The sequence below is a fragment of the Mercenaria mercenaria genome, chromosome 6 (assembly GCF_021730395.1).
Source record: "Mercenaria mercenaria strain notata chromosome 6, MADL_Memer_1, whole genome shotgun sequence".
Classification (NCBI taxonomy): domain Eukaryota; kingdom Metazoa; phylum Mollusca; class Bivalvia; order Venerida; family Veneridae; genus Mercenaria; species Mercenaria mercenaria.
The window spans coordinates 67,518,011-67,540,861 of NC_069366.1; the positions used below are offsets into that span (position 1 = coordinate 67,518,011).

Below are 22,851 nucleotides of genomic sequence, written 5' to 3' on the forward strand. Positions count from 1 at the left end.
TATTTCGTTCAAACTAATATGTGACGAGGTATTGAGTGATCAGTGTGGGAAACATAATGACAGTTATATCTCGTATAAATGGTCACCTGAAGCGAAGGATGTATTTAGATCGAAACTCATTACAAAATTACCAGACTTAAACGATTTAACATACCATGTTGATTTGAGTGATCGCGCCTCTATAGACTCGTTGTTGTTGGGATTTAACGATATTGTACAGGAGACCGCAAACCCGTTATTTCCTAAAAATGTAAATACGTTAAGGAAACCTGAATATATAGATAAATGCATTATTAATAATAAAGACTGTTTTGATTATGATTGTATTCAAGCCAGACAAAATTACCTTGATGCATTGAAAACTTTTAACCGAAACAAATCAAATATAAATAGAGAACAATTGTGTTTGTCTAAAAGTGTACATAAAAAGCTTGTTCAGAGAAAGAGGAGGCTTTTCAAAATCAAACAAGTACAGGAGATTGAAAAATTGCGCTTTTCAAAACCAAAAGGTTTTCTGGAAGCATTTTAGAAGTAATAATAAAATAGGCCATAACATCTCAATTGAATCTTTTTTTAAGTATTTTTCTGAATTGGGTAATGATATTTTTCAGAGTTCCAATACTGAATCTGAGGATTTTTCGGGTAATAATGATTTTAATAATTTCGACAATGCAGATATTGTTTTAGATAGAGATATTACTGTTGAAGAAATTTTAGAAGCAGTTAAAACTTTAAAACCCAATAAAGCACCGGGGAATGATTGTTTATTGAATGAATATTTTATTGAATGTATCGATATTTTATCTTCGCATATTTGTGATATATTTAATTGTGTACTGAATAGTGATTATTTTCCAGAGAAATGGACTGAAGGTGTTTTAGTTCCTTTGCATAAAAAGGGAGATAAAAATGATGTAAACAATTATAGAGGTATAACATTAGTTAGTTGTTTGTCAAAATTATTTACTTCTATTTTAAATAAAAGAATTGTCAATTATTGTGAAGAAAATTCTATCTTATCAGATGCCCAGTATGGTTTTAGAAAAGGAAAATCTACGATAGATGCATTATTTGTGTTAATGACATGGTGCAGAATTACATTAATGATAATAAATGTTTGTATTGTGTTTTTGTCGATTTTAAAAAGACATTTGATTGTATATATAGAAATGCACTGTGGCCAAAGTTATTTAAGTTTGGTATTAGAGGCAAATTATTACGTATTAAGTTAAATCATGCATAAAGCTATGTAATAGCTATTCTGATTTCTTTGAATATGCCGTTGGCCTACGTCAAGGGGAGGTAATTTCTCCTGTCTTATTTTCTCTTTTCATAGATGATTTTGAGCTGTTCTTGCAACAAGACATTAACTGTGGTCTGACTATAAATGACATAGTACTTATACTTCTGTTATTTGCCGATGGTATGGTAATTTTGGGGAAATCGCCTGCAGAAATTAATAAAGGCTTAACACTTTTAGAACAATATTGTAAGAAGTGGAGTCTAGATGTAAATGTAGATAAAACCAAAGTTGTTGTTTTTAGAAAAAGAGGCGGTTTGAAGGAAAATGAACAATTTGTATATGATGGTAAATATCTTGAAGTTGTAAATGATTTTAATTAGCTTGGAACTGTTTTTAATTATACTGGAAGTTTTACCTTAAATCAAGAACAACTTATTGGAAAGGCGACAAAAGCTCTCAATGTGTTATTAGTGCAATAGATATCAACTTAAGCCAAAAATTTTATGTCAACTTTTTGATTCACTTGTTGGATCAATATTAAGCTATGCTGCTGAAATATGGGGTAATAGTAAGTCAAAAGAAATAGAAAGAGTCCATCTCAAATTTTGCAAAAAGATACTTAATGTTAAACAAAATACATGTAATACTGCTGTATACGGGAACGTTGCACGTTACCTTTTGTATATATCAAGATATGTAAAAATCGTTCAATACTGGTTTAAATTGTTAGCGACTGATAATGTTATTTTAAAAGAAGTTTATAACATTGCATTTGCTGATTGTAGTCTTGGAAAGAAAAATTGGCTGTCAAATATTAAAAGTTTACTTTGTAACTACGGTTTTAATTATGTGTGGAAATATCCCGAAACTGTAAACGATATAAATTTTTTGTACCTTTATTTAAGACAAGAGTTATAGACTGTTTATACAGAACTGGCATAATGATAAAGAGAACAGTGCTGTATTGAATATATACAACCATTTAAAAGATTCATTTATATACGATAGTTACCTTGATATACTGCCAAGTAATCTAAGAATATATCTTACTAAAATTAGAGTATCATTTCATTCGCTACATGTTCAAACTGGCAGATATGGTGTAAATAGAACTGTTAGAGGTGAACGATACTGTACATACTGTAATCTCCATGACGTTGAGGACGAGTATCATTTTATTTGTTACACTGATATAAGAAAAAAATATATAAAACGATGTTATTACATAGGACCCAGTATGTATAAGTTTATTGAGATGTTTATTGAAATGTTAAAGACAGAAAATAGAAATATGTTAATTAATATATGTCTATATCTTAGAACCGCATTGTCACACAGATTATCTTTATCAATAATTATTACAGAATAATTCATCCTCTGTATCTGTTAAATGTGAACATCCTGTATAACTTCGATCACTGTGATTTTATTTATTGGTGTTTTATTATGTTCAATGTATATTTGACGATGTGCACATGTACAAGTCTGAATAAATTATCCGTTCTGTTCTGTTCTGTTCTGTCGAAAACTTAATGTAAACTGAATCATTTGAACGGTGGACTCTGTTAAAATGTATATGCAGTGCATTATACAACAAAACGCAGTTTTCGTTAAAGTTACAAAAAGACCATATTTCATAATTTTATTAAAACTGAACAATTACTACATGGGGTAAATTTAAAACAAAATAAAGATGCTTGCTCATATGTACAGTATTGTGTGTTAGAACTTCATAAACGTGTAACAATAAATGAATAACAAACACAGCATGCAGTTGTAATACAGCAGTGTATTCTTTTTAAGAAAATGACTATTACTACATTACGTTTATTTGTGAATGCGGTTCTTAAGGTATCCGATCCATAAATAGATAACATTTAGATGCCTTGTGACACAATGTTTTAGTATATCATTTGAAAGAGTTGTGTCTGTTGAACAAGAATAAGTAAATATGATGACCATAATAGAATCCACGAATTACTACAGTCATGTTTTGACTGCGAAACTGTAATAACTAGATTTCTGTTGAAGTTTCATTGAACACTATAAAGTAAAAAAATATATAACATACGTATTTTGCATGTTTTTGTTTTCAGTAGACGATACACTTTGAACTGATACCATTATATGAGCTAACCAGGCATCAATATTTGATCTATTTTTATAGCACTGCTATAAAGAAACTTGTTTATTTGTGATGCATTCAATATATATTCGGCCGAGTTAAGTTCTATTGAAGAGGATTTTTTAAATTTAATTAAATAATTAAAGTTAATAGTTGATTATAAAATATTTGAGTGAAACATGAGCATAAACTATATTTAAATATACAATACATCAGGCATTTGATTATTTTATTTACAATCGGATTTCCGCAACAATATCTATACATAATGCTGCTCCATCGTGTACTTTAATTAACAAGTACATATTATGAGTTCATCCCTATTTTTACTTCTGTAACTAACTAATAATTCAATCTTATTTTGAAATCATGATACAGAATAAATGTTTCTTATTTGGCATTTGTAGTCCATATTGTCAGTTATCCATCTTATGAGTAATTTCAAAATAAATAATTTTCTTTCTTTCGTTTATCAAGGCTTATAGTAGGTTTCAACACATTGAAGTGGAAGATATTAATCTTTCCACGTTAAATATACTTATTAATGTTTTGAAGAGTAATGCTACCAAAGAGTTCATTGTACCTATCATTACAGCGCTGTTTTTCACCTATTCCGTAATAACAAATAAGTATATTAAAAACTTAAAAAAAACAACATACAGCATCTATGCACCTGGCTGTAGCAAATGTTAATCTGCTTTTGTTGTTGTTTTGTAGATTTATGTATCAATACCTCATTTATTGCGAAGAGTTCCAAAAAATATAATTCGAACTACTCGCATACCTCAGAACGTAGTGTATGCGAACGGCTGTTATAGCCAGAAGCTACAGTAATTTCATTTTCCAGTTTACGGGTGTTGTTTTTTTTTTTATCAAAATTAAACGTCCTAACATTTTTTGATAATTTGGTTAGTTATCTCATTTATTGATATAATGCATCTGAGTATGCCTGAAATCAGATTACCCTAATGGAGTGTAGTAATTTAGGAAGAAAGCAGGAATCTATCTTCTGAATTAGGCGGACTACTCTGGCAACAAGACTTTGCTATCTTTCTAATTTATATATTATATGTATGTAGACGAAGTTTTTTTTTTCTTGAAAACATAAGTTAGGCTAAGGATTGTTTTAATATTGTCATTCAAAAATATTCGTTACTTTCAAGAAATATAATGCTTTTATTCATATAGAAATAAATACAGAAATTGAAAAATGGCGTCAAGTAATCTGTTTGTACAAATAAAAGAGAAGGTTCAAAGGTGTTGCAATAAAGATTTAATCAAGTGATGATTTTCAAACGTAAATGATAAATACAATTGCTTATTCATTTACAGACGTGTCAACAAATTAATAATTCTTTGAATGCCAGCAATATAGATAATCAAGTCCGTTTCAATTATTAGTGAGCAGTTAGACTGCAAAGCTAAACAAGAGGACCATGATGGTCCTGAATCGCTCACCTGTCTCCACATGACCAAGTTTTGAACTGTGTATGACGTCGTTTTTTCTATTATTTGACATAGTGACCTAGTTTTTGAGCTCATGTGACCCAGTTTTGAACCTAACCTAGATATCATCAAGATAAAAATTCTGACCAATTTTCATGAAGATCCATTGAAAAATATGGCCTATAGAGAGGACACAAGGTTTTTAAATACTTGACCTACTGACCTAGTTATTGACGGCACATGACCCAGTTTCAAACTTGACCTAGATATCATCAAGGTGAACATTCTGACCAATTTTCATGAAGATCAATTCAAAAGTATGGCCTCTAGAGTGGTCACAATGTTTTTCTATTTTTAGACCTACTGACCTAGTTTTTAACTGCAGTTGAACCAGTTTCAAACTTGACCTAGATATCATCAAGATGAACATTCAGACCAACTTTCATACAGATCCCATGAAAAATATGGCCTCTGGAGAGGTCACAAGGTTTTTTATTATTTGACCTACTGACCTAGTTATTGACAGCACGTGACCCAGTTTCGACCTTGACCTAAATATCATCAGGGTGAACATTCTTACCAGTTTTCATGAAGATCCATTTGAAAGTACGGCCTCTAGAGAGGTCACAAGGTTTTTCTATTTTTAGACCTACTGACCTAGTTTTTGAACACAGTTGACCCTGCTTCGAACTGACCTAGCTATCATCAAGGCGAACATTCAGACCAACCTTTATACAGATCCTATGAAAAATATGGCCTCCAGAGAGGTCACAATTTTTTTTTATTAATTGACCTACTGACCTAGTTATTGATGGCACTTGGCCCAGTTTCAAACTTGACCTAGATATAATCAAGGTGGACATTCTGACCAATTTTCATGAAGATCCATTCAAAAGTATGGCCTCTAGAGAGGTCACAAGGTTTTTCTATTTTTAGATCTGCTGACCTAGTTTTTGATTGCAGTTGACCCAGTTTCAAATTTAACTTAGATATTATTAAGATGAATATTCAAACCAATTTTCATACAGATCCCATGAAAAATATGGCCTCTAGAGAGGTTACAATGTTTTTGTATTATTTGACCTACTGACCTAGTTATTTAAGGCACATGACCCACTTTCAAACTTGACCTAGATATCACCAAGATGAACATTCTGACAAATTTTCATGAAGATCCATTCGCAAGTATGGCCTCTAGAGAGGTCACAAGGTTTTTCTATTTTTAGACCTACTGACCTAGTTTTTGACCGCACATTACCCAGTTTTAAACCTGTTCTAGATATCATCAAGGTGAACATTCAGACCAACCTTCATACAGATCCCATGAAAAATATGGCCTCTAGAGAGGTCACAAGGTTTTTCTATTATTTGACCTACTGATATAGTTTTTGATGGTACGTGACCCAGTTTCGATCTTAACCTAGATATTATCAAGATGAACATTCTGACCAATTTTCATGAATATCTTATAAAAAAATATGGCCTCTAGAGAGGTCACAATGTTTTTCTATTTTTAGACCTACTGACCTAGTTTTTGTTTGACCACATATTATTATTATTATTATACCAGATTTGTTGAGCGCCCTTTTCATATGGAATATACGTTCAAAGGCGCTTTACAAATAAACATGTGACACATCGCAGATATGTAGGAAAATAACAAAACATGACATATGCAATCACAAAACTGAAACTGAACAATGTGATTAAACCCCTTTTTTATAAATGATATAATGGCGTTGAACATAATAATAAAAAATAATAGTCATTACAACAATATCATAAATGAACAATGACAATATTTACAGCCTTATTGTAACAAACAGCCATGACCGCACCCCCACCCTTGAGGTCGTTTTACCCCTATTGCCAATACCAGGGCTTTAAACACCTGGTACGCCCAGACGGGCTGCATATAGAGGTTCAACCTCCCGGTAAATGGTGCCATCATGTATTGTATTAGATAGAAATACCACACACCTCAAGTGAAACTCAAGTCTTGCGAAAAACACACACATAGAACGTCATAACCCTTAAAATGTGACATGATGAAAAAAAAGCTGGATTGTCAATTTAGTTAATTACATGATGAATTGTACAGTTAAGAGATCTTCGTCAGCGACGACTGACTTGCCGTAGTTCTGTATTACAAAAATAACAATGGCATATTTATTATGGGTAGAAACAGTCACAGTTGGTAACTATGTGTTGTAGAAAATTTTGAAAAGGTGTGTTTTGAGAGCTCCTTTGAATGAATTAAGTGATGAATCTTTTCTGAGATTGTCAGGGAGAGAGTTCCATAGTTTTGCGGCGGCAACCCTGAAACTTCTATCCCCGTAGGTAACCAGTCGACCTTTTTGTGGCACAAGGGTTGTTGCTGCACTTGCTGACCTCAGATTTCTAGTTGGCACGTACACCTCCTGTAAGTCTCTCATATACACCGGCGACTGTCCATGCAAGGCCTTAAATGTTTGAATGAGAATTTTGTATTTGATTCTATTTTGTATTTGAAGCCAATGAAGATCTTTAAGGATTGGTGTTATATGTTCAAAACGGGTTGTTTTCGTAATAAGACGTGCAGCTGTGTTTTGGACATTTTGCAGTTTGCTCGTTGTTGATTTTGGCACGCCATACAAAAGAGCATTGCAGTAATCTAATCGTGAGGTCACAAGCGAGTTTATCAGGGTTTTTGTGGCTTCAGTTGTCAAATATGGTCGAATATGACCAACGTGTCGTATTTTGCCGTAGCATGTTCGAGTCACAGAATTAACATGATGGTCCATGTGCATGTTCGAATCAAGCGTAGCACCAAGGTTTCGAACAGTTTTTGATGGTCTTCTGCTCGATTCGCCAACTTTCAATTCTAGATTTTCAACATATTTGGAGTGTTTTTGACTCGAAAAAAGAATTACTTCAGTTTTGTCTGCATTCAATTTTAACATATTTGAATTCATCCATGAGATGATTTCTTTTAGGCATTGTTCAACTCGTATGATTGTGGCTGCCTTTGATGCTTGGTCAACTGGTTTAAACGATAGATAGAGTTGGGAGTCATCTGCATAAAATTGGTGGTTTAGACCGTGGTTTCTACAGATGGACCCGACTGGCTTTGTGTACATCGTGTATAATTTTGGACCTAGAACAGATCCTTGAGGAACACTGAATTTCATAAGGACTGGTTCAGAGAGTTTGTCATCGATGCATACTGTTTGGTAGCGGTCTGTTAGATATGATGCCACCCATTGAAGGGGTTTATCGGCGAATCCAAAATTAAATTCGAGTCTGTGAAGAAGGGTGTTATGGTCAATGGTGTCGAATGCAGCCGACAGGTCCAACATCACAAGTACTGTGACGTCACCTTTGTCAAGGGATTCGAGAATGTCGTTCTGAACTTTTAACAATGCGGTTTCAGTTGAATGAAATTTTCTGTATGCTGACTGATTTATTTCATGTAATTGATTGTCCGTCAGATGTTCCTGAATTCTTCTGTTTACCACTTTCTCAAGGATTTTTGAGAGGAATGGCAGATTGGAAACAGGCCTGTAATTCTTGAGTGTGTTTTAGTCAAGACTTGGCTTTTTTAACAATGGTCTTATTCGTGATGTTTTAAATGATTCTAGCACGATTGCACTTTCTAGAGAGATGTTAACAATTTTCGTCAATATTGGGAGAAGTTCGTTTATACAAGATTTCAAGAGCCATGTAGGAAGAGGGTCTAATTCACATGACTTATTAGCTGACTTTTGAACAAGCTTTTTCACCACCTCCTCTGTTGCTGGACTGAAACTAGTCAAACGCGCGGTATCACATAGTGATATGCGTCCGTCTTCTGGAGTAAATGTTTCATTCTGATCCTGGGAAGCAATATTAGTTCTGATTTTTTCTATTTTATCTATGAAGAAATCGCTGAACTCCTGTGCTAGTAGTTCTGGGTTCTTGCCTGATGGAAGTGCCGCTTCACTTGGACCGTTCAATAAATGTTTCGTTATTTTGAACAAGCTTTTTTGGTCTCGTTCACTTGATTCTATTTTCTCTGAGTAATAATCAGTTCTTGCCTTTTTTAACATTTTGTTAACGATTGCGCATTGGTTCCTATACATTAAGTGGTAAACGGCGAGTTCTGAAGTCTGCCATTTACGTTCTAGTTTACGTTTCAAATGTTTGGCGTCGTGGAGCTCCTCCGAGAACCAGGGGCAAGATGGTCTTAATGTGATGGTTTTTGAACACAAAGGTGCATGATTGTCAATTAAAGCTGAAAGTTCACTGTTGTATAATGAGACGAGAGTTTCTGCATTTGATGTACTTTGTGACAAATTCAAAAGATCGGATGATAGAATATCAGCTTTGAAAGTATCAACGTCAATCGAACGGAGTTTCCTGTATGTCACAGTTCTCTTTACCGGAGGGGGTTTCGCGGCAAGTGCATTAAACATTACCGCGAAATGGTCCTTGGCTATTTTTCCAGAGCTGTCTGATAACCGAGGATCAGTCACTACTACTGCCGATACTGTTCTCTGGTGATGACCACGTCTAGGGTATGACCGTGGACGTGGGTGGGCCCTTTCACATGTTGATACATGCCACAAGATTGTAACACACTGTTAAATCTGATGGTGTCACGATCAGAAGGAATGTCTAAATGAAAATTAAGATCGCCAGTTATGATGATATTCTTGTCAACTGCGGCGTATTTTGATAAGAAATCTGGCCACTCGGTATCCAGAAAATCATTTGTATTCAGACCATTTTTCTTTGATGGAGGAGGTCTGTAAATAACGGCAATGAGCAATGTGTAGTTGTTGATACTAACATTACACTCAATATGTTCAAATGTTGAAAAAGTATTGTCACTAGTTGAAGAGACTACTTTTACATCTATCACCGATCTATAAATGAGGGCCACCCCATCTCCACGCCCACTACCAGGGTGTGGCACATGCTTGATTTTGTATCCATCAGGTAACAGTTCACCTAGACATGCTTTATCGATGGAGGTGCCTAACCATGTCTCAGTCACAGCAATAAGATCTAGATCATTCCAGATAATAAAGTCACAGAAGGCTGTCGTTTTGTTTTTCAAGGATCTTGGGTTAATGCAACAAATTTTTATATTTTTCTGGCCTTTAACTATTGTTTGAGTTTCATATTTTACGTGGGATAAATTCATTGTTCTTTTCGAATCAAGAACTTCTTTGTTGATTTTTTTCTTATGCATTGGTCTATCTGTTGATATTACAGTTGAAATTGCCTCAGGTAATGTTCTAATATTGTCCAGTTTAATCCCTTGATTGATATCCGAGTTACGTGTAAGTTGATTATTACCACCTCTGGCAGATCTGTAAATCAAAATATCATAATCCTTTAGACTTTTCAATGTTTCTTTGTCTGGTCGTGAAAACCTTCTGGGTATGTTTTCAAATTTCAATAATTGGTCTCTATTATACTTTATAAAGCACATTATGTTGTGAGATTGTGTTCACTAAAAATATACACACTATTTTACAGGTAAAAGCAGTCTACTCTATTGTACATCCAATTGATTTATTGAATAAAATCCACTATCGAATGAATAAATCCAATTAAAATCACAGAAATCTACATATATTCATGAAACACTATGCAAAAAATCTTGGTTCTAAAGTCACTGGTTTTCACAGAATAATCAAAATATCAAGAGCACAAAATTTCTGCTGCCAACACTTGGCGCAATAACCACATGTGACCCAGTTTCGAACTTGACCTAGATATCATCAAGATGAACATTCTGACCAATTTTCATGATGACCCCATGAAAAATGTGACCTCTAGAGTGGTCACAAGCAAAAGTTTACGTACGCACGGACGGACGGACAACGGACGCTGCGCGATCACAAAAGCTCACCTTGTCACTTTGTGACAGGTGAGCTAAAAACTATATCTTTTGCTATTTCATTTACTTAAATAGGTATCACAATGTAGTACATATTGTTAACACTGTATACAGCGTTGTAACCCGCAGGTTTTATCGGGTTCTGTGAACTCTTCAGGCTTTGATTCCCTGAAAGAATTTTATCTGAAAAACAAAGAGTTTATTCAATAAATAACAGATTTCATTGATAGCAAAAAATATAGGTTCTGCGCTATTTTTCTGTATTATCTATCAATATATCTCTCGAAAAATCTATTTATAGACAGACTGATATTATCGAAAGGAAAAGATCAGAAAACAGTTTTTTTTTCACCTGTTTAAAATATACTGATATACAGAGACAGTTTGAATAATTTCCTTCCATAGATTTTAGAAATATTCAATATAGTAATTTGATCAAAACTGAGAAATAATTAGATATTATCTATACATTATATGAAATATAGGTCCGCACATGTTCATAAGAAAACGGAGAATGTCTTTTCGACATTGCGGAAATCGTAATCAAAGAACTAATGGGTTGAACTAGAATTGCTTTTTACAATTCTAATATGACGGTCGAAAGTGCACTGTTTTTTAGTTTAAAAAGTAATTGAAAAATAACAGAACCGGTCCGATTAGAAGTTCTGTTCAGTATGTAAATTTTACTTTCAGCTTCTCGATATTTTGGGTCAAATCTGTCCTTACTTTCAGACAAAGCAAAGAAAATTTCAAACTAAGCAATTTTAAGACTTCAAATATAATCATTACATTAGACTGTGTCAGACTATAATATTTGAGGTACGGTTTTCAAAAACGTAGCAGAGAAGAGAAAACCAAAAAACTCGGTACAGCTTCCATCTATATTCATACAAGGGTACGTTTATGGCGAAAGAGCTCTATGAGGCAGCGAACCCTTTTTATATAAAAGGAGGTAATACGTTTTATCGGCTAGTCCTTAAACTGTGATTACTTGTTTAAGAATATTTATATTGATGCAAAAACAGGTATTTTAAAGACAAAAAGAACTATTTTAATACAAATTATAATTACGGTTTTTTTTCACCCTGTATGAGCCAGTGAACGTTCTCTATTTACTAAATATACTCGTCAATATTATACCATGATAGGTTTTATTATTATAGCTCGAGACTATTCGATAGGATCCTCTACAAGGATCAATATATTTATAAACACACAACGAAAGCAACATTTTGTTTTCCTATCTACACCACATTGTTCGAAAGCATGATAAAATGATGAAAACATGAAACCAGAAAACGAAGAATGCATTTTCTCTTTTAAAACGTACGTCAGTCGAAGACAGGAGAAGAACTTCCCAAATGTATGGTGTATTATTACCAACTTGCATTGCATGCATCGTTTCATTTTTCGCTTCATAATGATGTTACGAATATCTTCAATAGGAATCAAGTAATTTTATGAAACGCATGAAGATAGTACTAGATATTAGCCATGAATCAAGTTCTTCCGTAGGAATTTGTAGGAGTGCAAGTGTTCCGCTATATAGCGCATTGACACACTGATGTGCTACACATGGCCGGATGGCAGAAAATCAGAGCAGCTACAGGTTCTTATCATGTTAGCATACATCTATAATGGTGTACCAAACATTCATAATCATGTCATACATGTTCCTTATCTTGTTTGACGTCATCGTATTTAATTTACTTTTGTGAAACAATAGTTTCACCTTTACTTTCTGTAAATATCTGGGGTGAAGGTCATTTAACAGCTGATTAAAACTGTACAGGTTTTCGAATGGAATAGATGATATTTTCTTAAGGGGTGTGCATGTGCTCTGAGCTGTATTGTCAGTATATTCTATTGTAAGACTCCTGTGAAACTAGCTTATGTCATTAACCTGAATCCCCTCTGCCAGTCTGATACGGAGTGATCTCCCGAAACTAATTTACAGTCAACTCGTCCCAATTTTGGTTATTTCGTATCCCTTGACGATTTCAAAAATAGTCATTTCGTGCCCCACTTTTCGGCTCCTCCTTTTTACACTTATTTTTTGTAAAAGTTTTCTAGGTTATGATTAATATAATTATGATGTAAAATATGTGTTCTGTAAAATATGTTCTACATAAAGAAAGAAAATTGTACTTTAAAAACTACATTTTGTTTTGCTTTATAAATACCCGATCGTATGTAAAAGTGCAGAATGCATGCACTTTTCGTAGCTTAAGGTGGGCATTGACTAATGCATCCGCGTTTTTTTTTTAAAGATACTTCTTCTTTTTGCTTTGTTTTGATATGTTTTAATTCACACTGAAACAGTTTTTGGCTACGTGTTGAGCTTATCATGGAGGAGGAAGACCCCAGGTTCCCCTCAGAGCATTACATAAGCCAAGGCCACCTGGGTAGAACATCAGATTTCTGCAAGCCAGCTTGGTGGCTTCCTTACATTATACTCTCCAGGCGGGGTTCGAACCTTCAATGATGAGAGGAACGTTATTCAAAGTCATCGACATTGGACTCCCTGTCACGGTGAACCTATGTTATCTATACTCTAATCTTTCATTTTGAATTCTTTTAAATCAATTTTAACAGCAACAATACTATTCCAAAACATTCAAAGAACAGGAAAAAAAGAGGTATCGGCATGATATAATTGGACTTTCAAATAATTTGATAAATTAGTGCGTAATTGTTTTAATAATGTCTGAAAATATGTTAACTCTACCAGAAACTTCCTTTAATTTACCAGAAACTTCTTTTAATTTGCATCTGTCAACACTATAGGTACAGATTCTTTGCAAGAAAAATGGTTCGAATTATTCAAGTATTCATGCACTGCCACCATTATTCGATAATTTATCGCTTTTCATCAGCGTATATTTCTCTCACCTATCACGCAAAGCTACGCATGTGGTCTACTTAATTTCTTAGTTCAAATTCTGTTGATCTGCTGGTTTGATTGCTATTAATGACATATTATTATCATTTTATGATTCGAACAAGAATATCTAGAACTACGTTTATCGATATTAATATATTGATATGCTGATCGATTGTATCCGTATTTCTCTAAATTCAATTGACCTTATAGGGTCGCAACAAAATGACTGATCGCGCTAGTTGATATATGTCACATCATCATATAAGTCACGTGCATTGTTATTATTTTTGGTATGGGGGACTTGTTTCATCATGGATGTTCATGAGATGTATACTGGTTGGGAATCATTTTCCGGACAGGACTAGTTTCCGGACACATGTAATATCTGCTTTATTTCGTTGTTATTCATGTAATTGTTTCATCTAGATCATTTAGATGTTTGTTCTTCATGTCTACAGCAAACCACTATTTTATAAGGCTGTATAATGTTTGGGTTTTTGATGATAACTCACCTGTGTTTACAAAACAACTTTCTGTCTTAACGGGGCATGAAGATAGCATTGCGCATGCGCAGTAGTTCACACATGCCAAGGTATCAAGTGGGGAAGAAATAATCAAACTTCATAATGATTGTCTGCTGATAACATGTTCTACTTTTAATTTAACGCTAAAAGTTACGTAAGATGCAGTGCTGTCGATTTTTGTACTAATTTTATTCTATATCTATTGGAATTATCAAGAATTCGTATAAGACGAAAATCGAGTTTATTATAGTCAACCTTGGTTTGCTTTCTTAGCTGCTATTGAAAGTCGAGTTATGTTTCGTGCACAATTTTGAAGAGATGAATGATAAAGAAATGTGTAGAAGTAGTTTAATTACTTATTTTGATATCAAATTAACAACAAAACACTGTCAAAATATTTGTCCGGAAACTGGTTTACCTGACGGGAAAAACAACTCATTTTAGTGACCCCATTTGAGGCCCCATGGACCCCATATCTTACGTCACAACGCGATGCTGATTACACCATCGGATGTGGAGAAGCTGAAGTTTGTGCAGTGTGAGCTTTATTTATGTCAAATATTTTTTTAAGGGAATAATGGAGCCGAAATATGAAAATGTGTCCGGAAAATGGTTCCCAACCAGTATCCTTTTTTGCAGTTGACGTTGGCCATGGGAATTTTGCGTTTTTGATGTGACATTGAAGGCTTGCAATTAAAAAAAACTGTTCTTAGTTGACGAGTCGGATCGTTGTAGACATGTATAACTGAGACTATATGAAATTAAGGGAGAGACAACACAATGTATGAAACGTAATTATTTCCGTACAATTGTACACACCAATGAATTTCATACCGATACAAAAAGAAAAATGTACAAATCTTAGTAAAAGGCTGGCACTTTGAACTTGACGAGTTGAATCTTTGTGGAGATGTATACTTGATGCTATATGAAATGAAGACTAAAAAGGGGGAGAGAAAACAGTTCATGAAGTTTAAAATTTCCGGTACAATTGTATACACAAATGAATTTCATTATCTAAACAAAAACATACAAAATCGGGATTCACTTGTATCACAAATATTCACAAGCTGACTTTTTTTCGGTCCGTAACATCAACATTTCTGTATGAAAGTAAAGATAAAATTCAACTTAGAACACACCAGAATTGTTTCTGCAAAATACACAAAAAATGTACGATATATACGATGCTCCTGATAAACAAGATGAATGTATAATTATCTTTGTTCCTTACACAATTGGACGACATGCATAAGATTTGTACAGTAATATTACACTTACATCCAAATGTGGTTTTATCAGTCAAACATTTGCTTCATACTAATTTCATTGAAGGCGCCTACATATCACATACCGATAATCAGGGACAACAATTTTGAAAAAAAAAATCAATTCCTTAAGGCTGTATTCTTTTAATGGCTCATATGCTCATTTATGCAAATTGACATTTAAGTACTTTAATAATCTGTCCAAAAGATTTCAACAGTTTTAATGCCTACTGTCACGAAAATGTTTCCTTGTTTTAAAGAAATGATGTACATTTTAGAAGTATGTAAGCATGGATTACACCAGGTATACCAGGATGAAATGTAAGGTATACATTAAGCACTTGCGTGAAAATGTTTAGAAGAGCAGGGCCCCGTTGTTCGAAACTTTAACAGGCGATTAAGCTAACGGCCGATTAACTTCTAGAGTTATATTTCAACATCTTAGAAGATTTAGAAAAAGAAATATATGAGTTAAATGTTATGAACACTTAAAAGTCTTTACAGTAAAATAAAAACTCCATACTAATGTTTCCCGCCAAGACTAATATTTTGAATCAAAATTTAACAGGCAGTTAGTTTAACAGCCGGTTAAAGTTTCGAACAACTGGGCCCAGGTGTTCCTAGATAACATGTTGACAGACTGATGTGCTACACTTGGCCGGATTGCAGCAATTCAGAGCAACTACATGTTCTTATCATGTTGGAATACATCTATGATTCTGATTCTACAATCGTGTCATGCATGCTTACATGGTTGTTTTGAGTCTTATTTATATAAAAGAAACGAGTTTTATGAAGATGAAAGGCTTCAAAAAGGTTAAAGGCACTAACACACACACTTCAGGCGAAAAATAATTTCTCTCAAAAATCCATAAAAAGTGTGTACTCTGAAAGTGACTAGTGCTACAAACTTATTGACATGAGATTTTTGCAAGATATTCTTATAAATAACAAACTATATTGTGCAGACGGTAGTAAACTACTGCAACGCTTTTGAAATAATGCAGAACATTTACATTCGTTTTTGCATACTTACTAATATCTAACTTTCATTTTCACCCACTTTATCCATTTTCGGTGTCATATATACGTTTTTGCCAAACTTAGTGAAAATGAACATGTTGAAAAATTTCACCCAAACTGTTGGCGAGTAGCTTTAAGATATATTCTAATTTATTCAGGAAAGAAGAATACTGTCCGTTAGCAGCAACAGTAGTAAAGATTTGAGAGACAGATATGATAACGCTTTTGATCAATTCAAATCTGACTGTTTTGCAAACCGTTCAACTACTTTTAGTTTAACAGTTGCAATGTATACAAGGCTTAGAAATATTACTCGACCCGATAACCAGGAACTTATTACAACTAATTCTAAATGTTGAGTTTGCTAGATAGGATGCATTTATTGATAATGTTCGTATGTTAAAACAAAGGTTGTATCTTATGTATGTTATTGTCTTCACATGATAACCTAATAACTTACAAAAGGTGTTAACAAACCGATAAAATAACGAGTAGTGATTGTTTAAACGGTCTACCAGGAAATGTAATTGATTATCCATACCTTGTCAATGCTCTGAAAACTGCAACGTTGAAAGAAATAAATTGTGATGACTCCTTTAACAATAAAGGAAATAATTTAAAAAAAAACTGTCTCTATGGTGACCAACAAATCTTTGAAATGTAATAATTTGCAATCTTGAATAATAAGATAATGGATCCGTGAGAGCAATCGGTAATTTACGTTAGACTACGTAATCCCCTAATATTAAATCTGTTATACTTTTAACGTGACTGGTCAGTCCGTTGTCAGTCTAATGTAAATTCATGTGTTATCATGTCGTGTTTCTATTGCATAACCCACTGAAGCAGTACTATGAAGATTGCATTTGTACCAACTATTGAAGTAGACAATGTCATTTTTTATAACTATGACAAATCATTTTAAAATCGCTAAAACGTTATATACACACATTCGTACAACGTTGCTGTCTCTAAGATCTTTAGTGGATGTCGCTTCATGTCAACGCTTGGTCCGATTACCGTATTAATCGACCTTTCCGGCACACTATTATGAAACCCAGTATATTGTACCTGCCAAAGAGGTTGTTTTTTTTGTCTGGGGAAGCAAGGGTGAAGATCTTCAATGAATCTTTATGTCAACTTTTGCATGCATCTTGACGTCTCGTTAATATTATTGGCTGCCACGGTCTTTTTAAGGTAGCGATGTAATAGGTATAGGTTAATATATGGGAGAGCGGTGCCTTTGAGTGACAATGGCCCTGGCAAGGTGATAATAGCCCGAGGGCTTTAGCCCGAGGGCTATTATTAACTGCCAGGGCCATTATCACTCAAAGGCACCGCTCTCCCATTTATTTACCTGTTTATTACATGAGTATCTATAACATAGTAAATAAAGCAAGAATATAAAGTTTATAATTTTTATTTTTATTTGTAGTCCAAAGTTCAAATTTAATGAAACTAAAGCATTATATTATTGTGCACCAGTAGCATTTCAACATCATTTTAAGTAGTGATTTTTCACATTTTCAATGAATGTCAAAGTATCCAACATCAACAATGAACTCCTATTCACATGCTTCACATAAGCGTTTTACATATAGACATCACAAATCTGTATTTACTTCAAAACAATGTTTACAGCACCATTAAAAGTGCATCCTCTGAAAAAACCCATTGGGTTGAATTTTTGATTTGTCATGTGAAGGTTACCACCAGGACTCTGCATAAGGGGGAGATTTATTACAGTATTTGCTTTAGATGTTACAACTTCTTCGTAATTGTTAATTGCTGACAATGCATTTTCAATGTCTTGTGATGCGGCAAGTAACTCTTCGTCTGACATAGTGTTATCTACATCCATCTGTATGTCAGTGGGCTGCTGCTGACCTTCATGCAGGACATGCGCAACTGATGTAGAAGGTGCATTCTGGTGGATTATGGCCGACATTTCTTGCTGTTTAACCAATGAAACTGTATGATACTGATTAAGTGACAACAAATTTTTATGTCCTGACAACTGGGCCACCTCGGTAGGATGGCAGCCAGCATTTAACAGATTGGAAATAGTTGTTTTCCTGCCTGAGTGATTTGAGTGCCGGGAATGGAAGTTAGCCTCCTTGCTCATAGTCTTCGCAATGCATCCAAGCTTGTTTTTGCCCATCGGTGCAGATATATACCACAAGTGCCCTATAACATATATTTTACATTTTTATTTCACCCGTATTTAAACCGAAATAACACAGCATACAAGAATATTAGACAGTCAAATAAATAAATCATAAATATCTAATGTTCATTTTCTTTGTTTTCAGGTGAAATTATTTTGATAAATAGTAAATATAATAGGTATAGGTTAATAAATGGGATAACACATATTTATTGCATTTATCAAACAAGTGAAATATTAAATACCTGTAGCACACTCTTTTCCAAAATTAGGGTTCAACGAGAGATAAAACTTGGAGTCTGGGGAGCACATCTTCACTGGTCTCAATTCTCCATACAGTTTAAACAATCTCACTGGACAAGCATCATCACCTAAAATAAGTATAATCATAATGCTTAAAACATTGTTAGCTGAAATTGTTTGACAATGAATTTTTCAATTTTTAGAAAATAATAATAATAATGATAATAGGAAATGCATGCTTAGAAAAAGTAAAGGCATATAAGATTCAATTTACCTGGCTGTGCGAACATTTTCGGAGTAAAATGCCTGGGATCTCTCTCTGACCCATTCCTCGTTTTTGTTGCTCTTTCCGTGAATGCTACATATTCAGTGCCATCTGCAGTAACACCTACATCTAAGTCTCCCCAAAGCATTGTCAGATGTTCCTGGCGACCTCTCAAACCGAAATGCATTGTGTTATTTAACCACATCGAGTTTAGCAAAGCTTGAGGAGAATCTGAAAGGGAGCGGACCGATGTTATATTTTAAAATTAACAAAATTTTGCATTGCAATGAATAAAAGATAATAGGTAAGGGTATAATTCTCGGAAGCACAGAGTACAACAGACCCAAGCATTTGTATGGTAGGCCCTCAACTATATACAACTGTAATAGAATAACATTTTAGAGGGGTTGCTTCTGATATCCATCAGGAAATTTTTATCTACGAATCGGAAGTTGTTGCTTATATATGAGGAAGGTAAACGCATAAAGTGAGCTTTAAATATCAAACTTAAAAGAATCAAATTAACAGATTTCCTTATTGTTTTATGAAGTACAACATTCAGCGTAGCGCATAAATATTTGAATGTTGTTTGTATAAATAATTTTCAACAATAGCTTAAATATTACCTCCCTTTTTTAAGTATACGACTATTTATAATTTGGTAGATCTACTTATTGTTTAAAAGCTGCGCCCTTATTTTATTGTTTAATTGATTTGAGAGTTCATTGTGTATTTGATATGTGATGCAATTTATTAGCAGTTAGAAATTAAAACATATGCACAAACTGTATACGTGTGACTTCACAAGAAATAAACAAACAAACTTCATTACTAAAGCGTACACGATTTACTTCCCTTGATATTGCCTATTTATAGCGTTACTAAGTGAAATGTAAACAATGTTTGACAGCTATGTAAACAAAAGACATTCATGTTACTTACGATCTCCAAGAATCTGTTTCTTGTGAAGAATTTCAATCTCTGCTTTAGTAAAAGGCTCTGATCGGTTTGGCTTGTTCCCCTTCCCCTTTTCTTTTAGGTCTTTACATTTAGCCTTCAAAACTTCTCTGCTTCTTCTAAACTCCTTTTCCTTCAGATCGGTTCCATAGCTTTTATCGCTGAGATACCGGCCTATGCTGGCAAAAATACCTCTTAAAGTCGAAGGTTCCATGTCGGAATCATCCTTCGTTCTTCTAATACTTAATAAAAACCTGGAAATATAAGCATCAAGTTCTTTCGCAGGTATCATTTCTACTGGTCTGTCCTCGCCATCCTCTGACAGGAAACATTTGAATTTTTTCATGTCACTTGTAGTTTTTAATTTCGTGTTCTTGTTTTTCTTGCTTTCAATGAATTCGTCTGCTTCTTCGGCTGTATAATTCTTTTTCTTTCGTTCTATTGTACTATCTAACTCCATCAATCTATTTGCCAATGACTCCAGAGTCCTCTCGGCAGCCATCTTGACCGCAAAAACACGTCACAAAAGCACGTGCATTCGTGCTTTAAGTCTGGTTCTAGACTTTACGTCCCATGCATTTGTACTGTTAAGACGAAAACCTAATCCAGTCAAATTCGGCAGGGCCATTATCGATAATGGCCCCGGGGCTTATTATGATAATGTGATAATGCATGACGCATTGCGATAATGTGAGAATTTTCAGCACAAATTTGTTACTATTTATAGGTACTCATGTAATAATGTGACTGTTAACCCACATATTTATATCTCTCACCTGTTACAGCTACAATAGTAGAGTTTTTATATCCAGATTCATTCGGAGAAATTAATGTAATTATTTAGTGTTAAAGATATGTTATTATAAACAAGATCTTATACTCTAAATCACATCTATTATTAATTTTGAGAAATTAAACAAAATTATCAGACTTTGTTTTTTAAGTCAGAAGTACCTGACAAAAAGAGGCACATAATTGTGTTGTTTTTTTTTTTCTTGACGTTCTGCGCTGATGCAGAAATCATTTGTATTTTTGAAAGAAAGCAATTAAGCAAATAACAATCGTACTGTCTCATATATTTTTGAAAGGGAAATGGTTTTAACAGACTATTTGTGTGTTATTTTCCAACTATTCATTGTAAAGATATTATGTTGATACTAATATTGTACTTTATTATTTATTAACGCCTTATAACGTAAATATACAGTTGAAACTCGATATATTTTAGGGGACGGCGGTCAAACAATTTGGCTATTTCTATTGTTTTAGTAACCACTTACTAATTTCTTTTATCATATGAATTTTGCAATATGTTTTAGCAAAATTCTTCTTATTTACTGTATATATTCATCATTGATTGCCAGATATTTATCAGACACTATTCTGGGTATATCTATGAATATATTTCTGAAAGATTTTGTTGGAAAAAAATGTGAAGAATACATTTTATTTATCTATGAAATTGGTTTCTCTTTCCTAATTCTTTTAATAAAATCTGTGTGCTAGAGATATGTTATTTCTTTAAACAAAAGCATGAGGAGAAAGCAGTGGTTGTCCCCAGTCATATCTAACAGATATTTACATTTTCCAGAATACGGAATATTAACTATATACACTTAACAAACTTCTAACGCAACACTTAGTTTCTTTGCCAATATCATTTGAATCACTTAACCCTTACCCTGCTAAATTTCTATAATAGACTGGTCCATCATTCAATTTGGCAGTACCATTTATTATTCAAAGGGGTGTTCACTGAATATTTATTGACTGAATAGCGAACAGTGCAGACCATGATCAGCCTACAGACGTGCAGGCAGAGCTTGGTCTGCACTGGGCGCAAAGGCTGAATCATTTGCCGCCAGCAGGCTAACGGTTAATCTACATTATTTTATTTCACACTCATTTTAAAAATGACAAAGCTAAAGCAAACTTTTATCATGCAGTCACATAATCTTATTTATCGTGTAATATCTGATCCCATTTTTTAAAAGTCGCAAAATACGAAAAAATAAATGTATTGCATTTCCTCACATTTAATAGACCGCATTTTTAAACTGTCATACGAGCTTATTATTCAAATTCGAACTTTTGCGATTTGACCCGTTAAAATCATAATATTTCTTAAGGTGGATAAAACGTTCATTTTTATGACATTCATAAGCTAATTGCTAAAACGTATGCTAAATATCAGAATTGGGCTTCTTGTAACATTGAAAATACTGGCGAAAAAGTGTTGCGTTAGAAAATATGTTTAGTGTACATACTTATAAGAGTGAATCTTTTATAATATTGTCAAATTAGATTTTATGTAACAATACTAAAAGGATTATTCTGTAGTTCGATGACAAAAGGTGAAACCAGTTTATGAAATTGTTCAGCATGATCGAATACTTGTTTTACATAATATGTGGGATAAATAATGACAATACTCTTTTGTTCCATGGCTTTATATTTGTTACTAAGTTGTGGTACCCTTTATCATATGATACTAAATTAAAGATTTCATACTGTGTATGGTGGTAAACTGTAAAATAATGAAGACTTGGTTTAAAGGATGGCAAAGACATTTGAAATATTTGAAAATGTACATGATTATAAAACTTGCTGAATGGAACCGCAAAAGCCTTTCTTCTCTATTAATGTGTCATTGCTTACTAAGAGAATGTAAATAAAATTGCAATAATAATTGAAGGATAATCTTAGTGGTAATGTTATGGAACGTGCATTTTAAGTAATCACAGGTGATACCAGGTATACAGGAAAGAGATCTAAGATATTAATGAAGTATTTTGTTAGAATGTAAGAGAGAGAGAGCAGTGTTCCGCCATATAGTG

The 22,851-nt window shown here is 33.7% G+C and overlaps 2 protein-coding genes across 3 annotated transcripts in view; one reads left to right on the forward strand and one right to left on the reverse strand.

Moving 5' to 3' along the window:
- The window catches only part of LOC123548523 (sodium-dependent noradrenaline transporter-like), a 214,771-nt gene that overhangs the window by 82,851 nt on the left and 109,069 nt on the right, over nucleotides 1-22,851 (forward strand). The gene's annotated exons all lie outside the window — the stretch shown is intronic.
- LOC123529876 (uncharacterized protein KIAA1958-like) lies at nucleotides 17,951-20,691 on the reverse strand. Its single transcript, XM_053546228.1, has 4 exons — nucleotides 20,000-20,691; nucleotides 19,067-19,288; nucleotides 18,795-18,920; nucleotides 17,951-18,569 (listed from the first exon to the last, which is right to left on the reverse strand). Exons 1-4 carry the CDS (start codon nucleotides 20,514-20,516, stop codon nucleotides 18,001-18,003), a joined length of 1,434 nt encoding a protein of 477 aa, XP_053402203.1. The 5' UTR covers nucleotides 20,517-20,691; the 3' UTR covers nucleotides 17,951-18,000.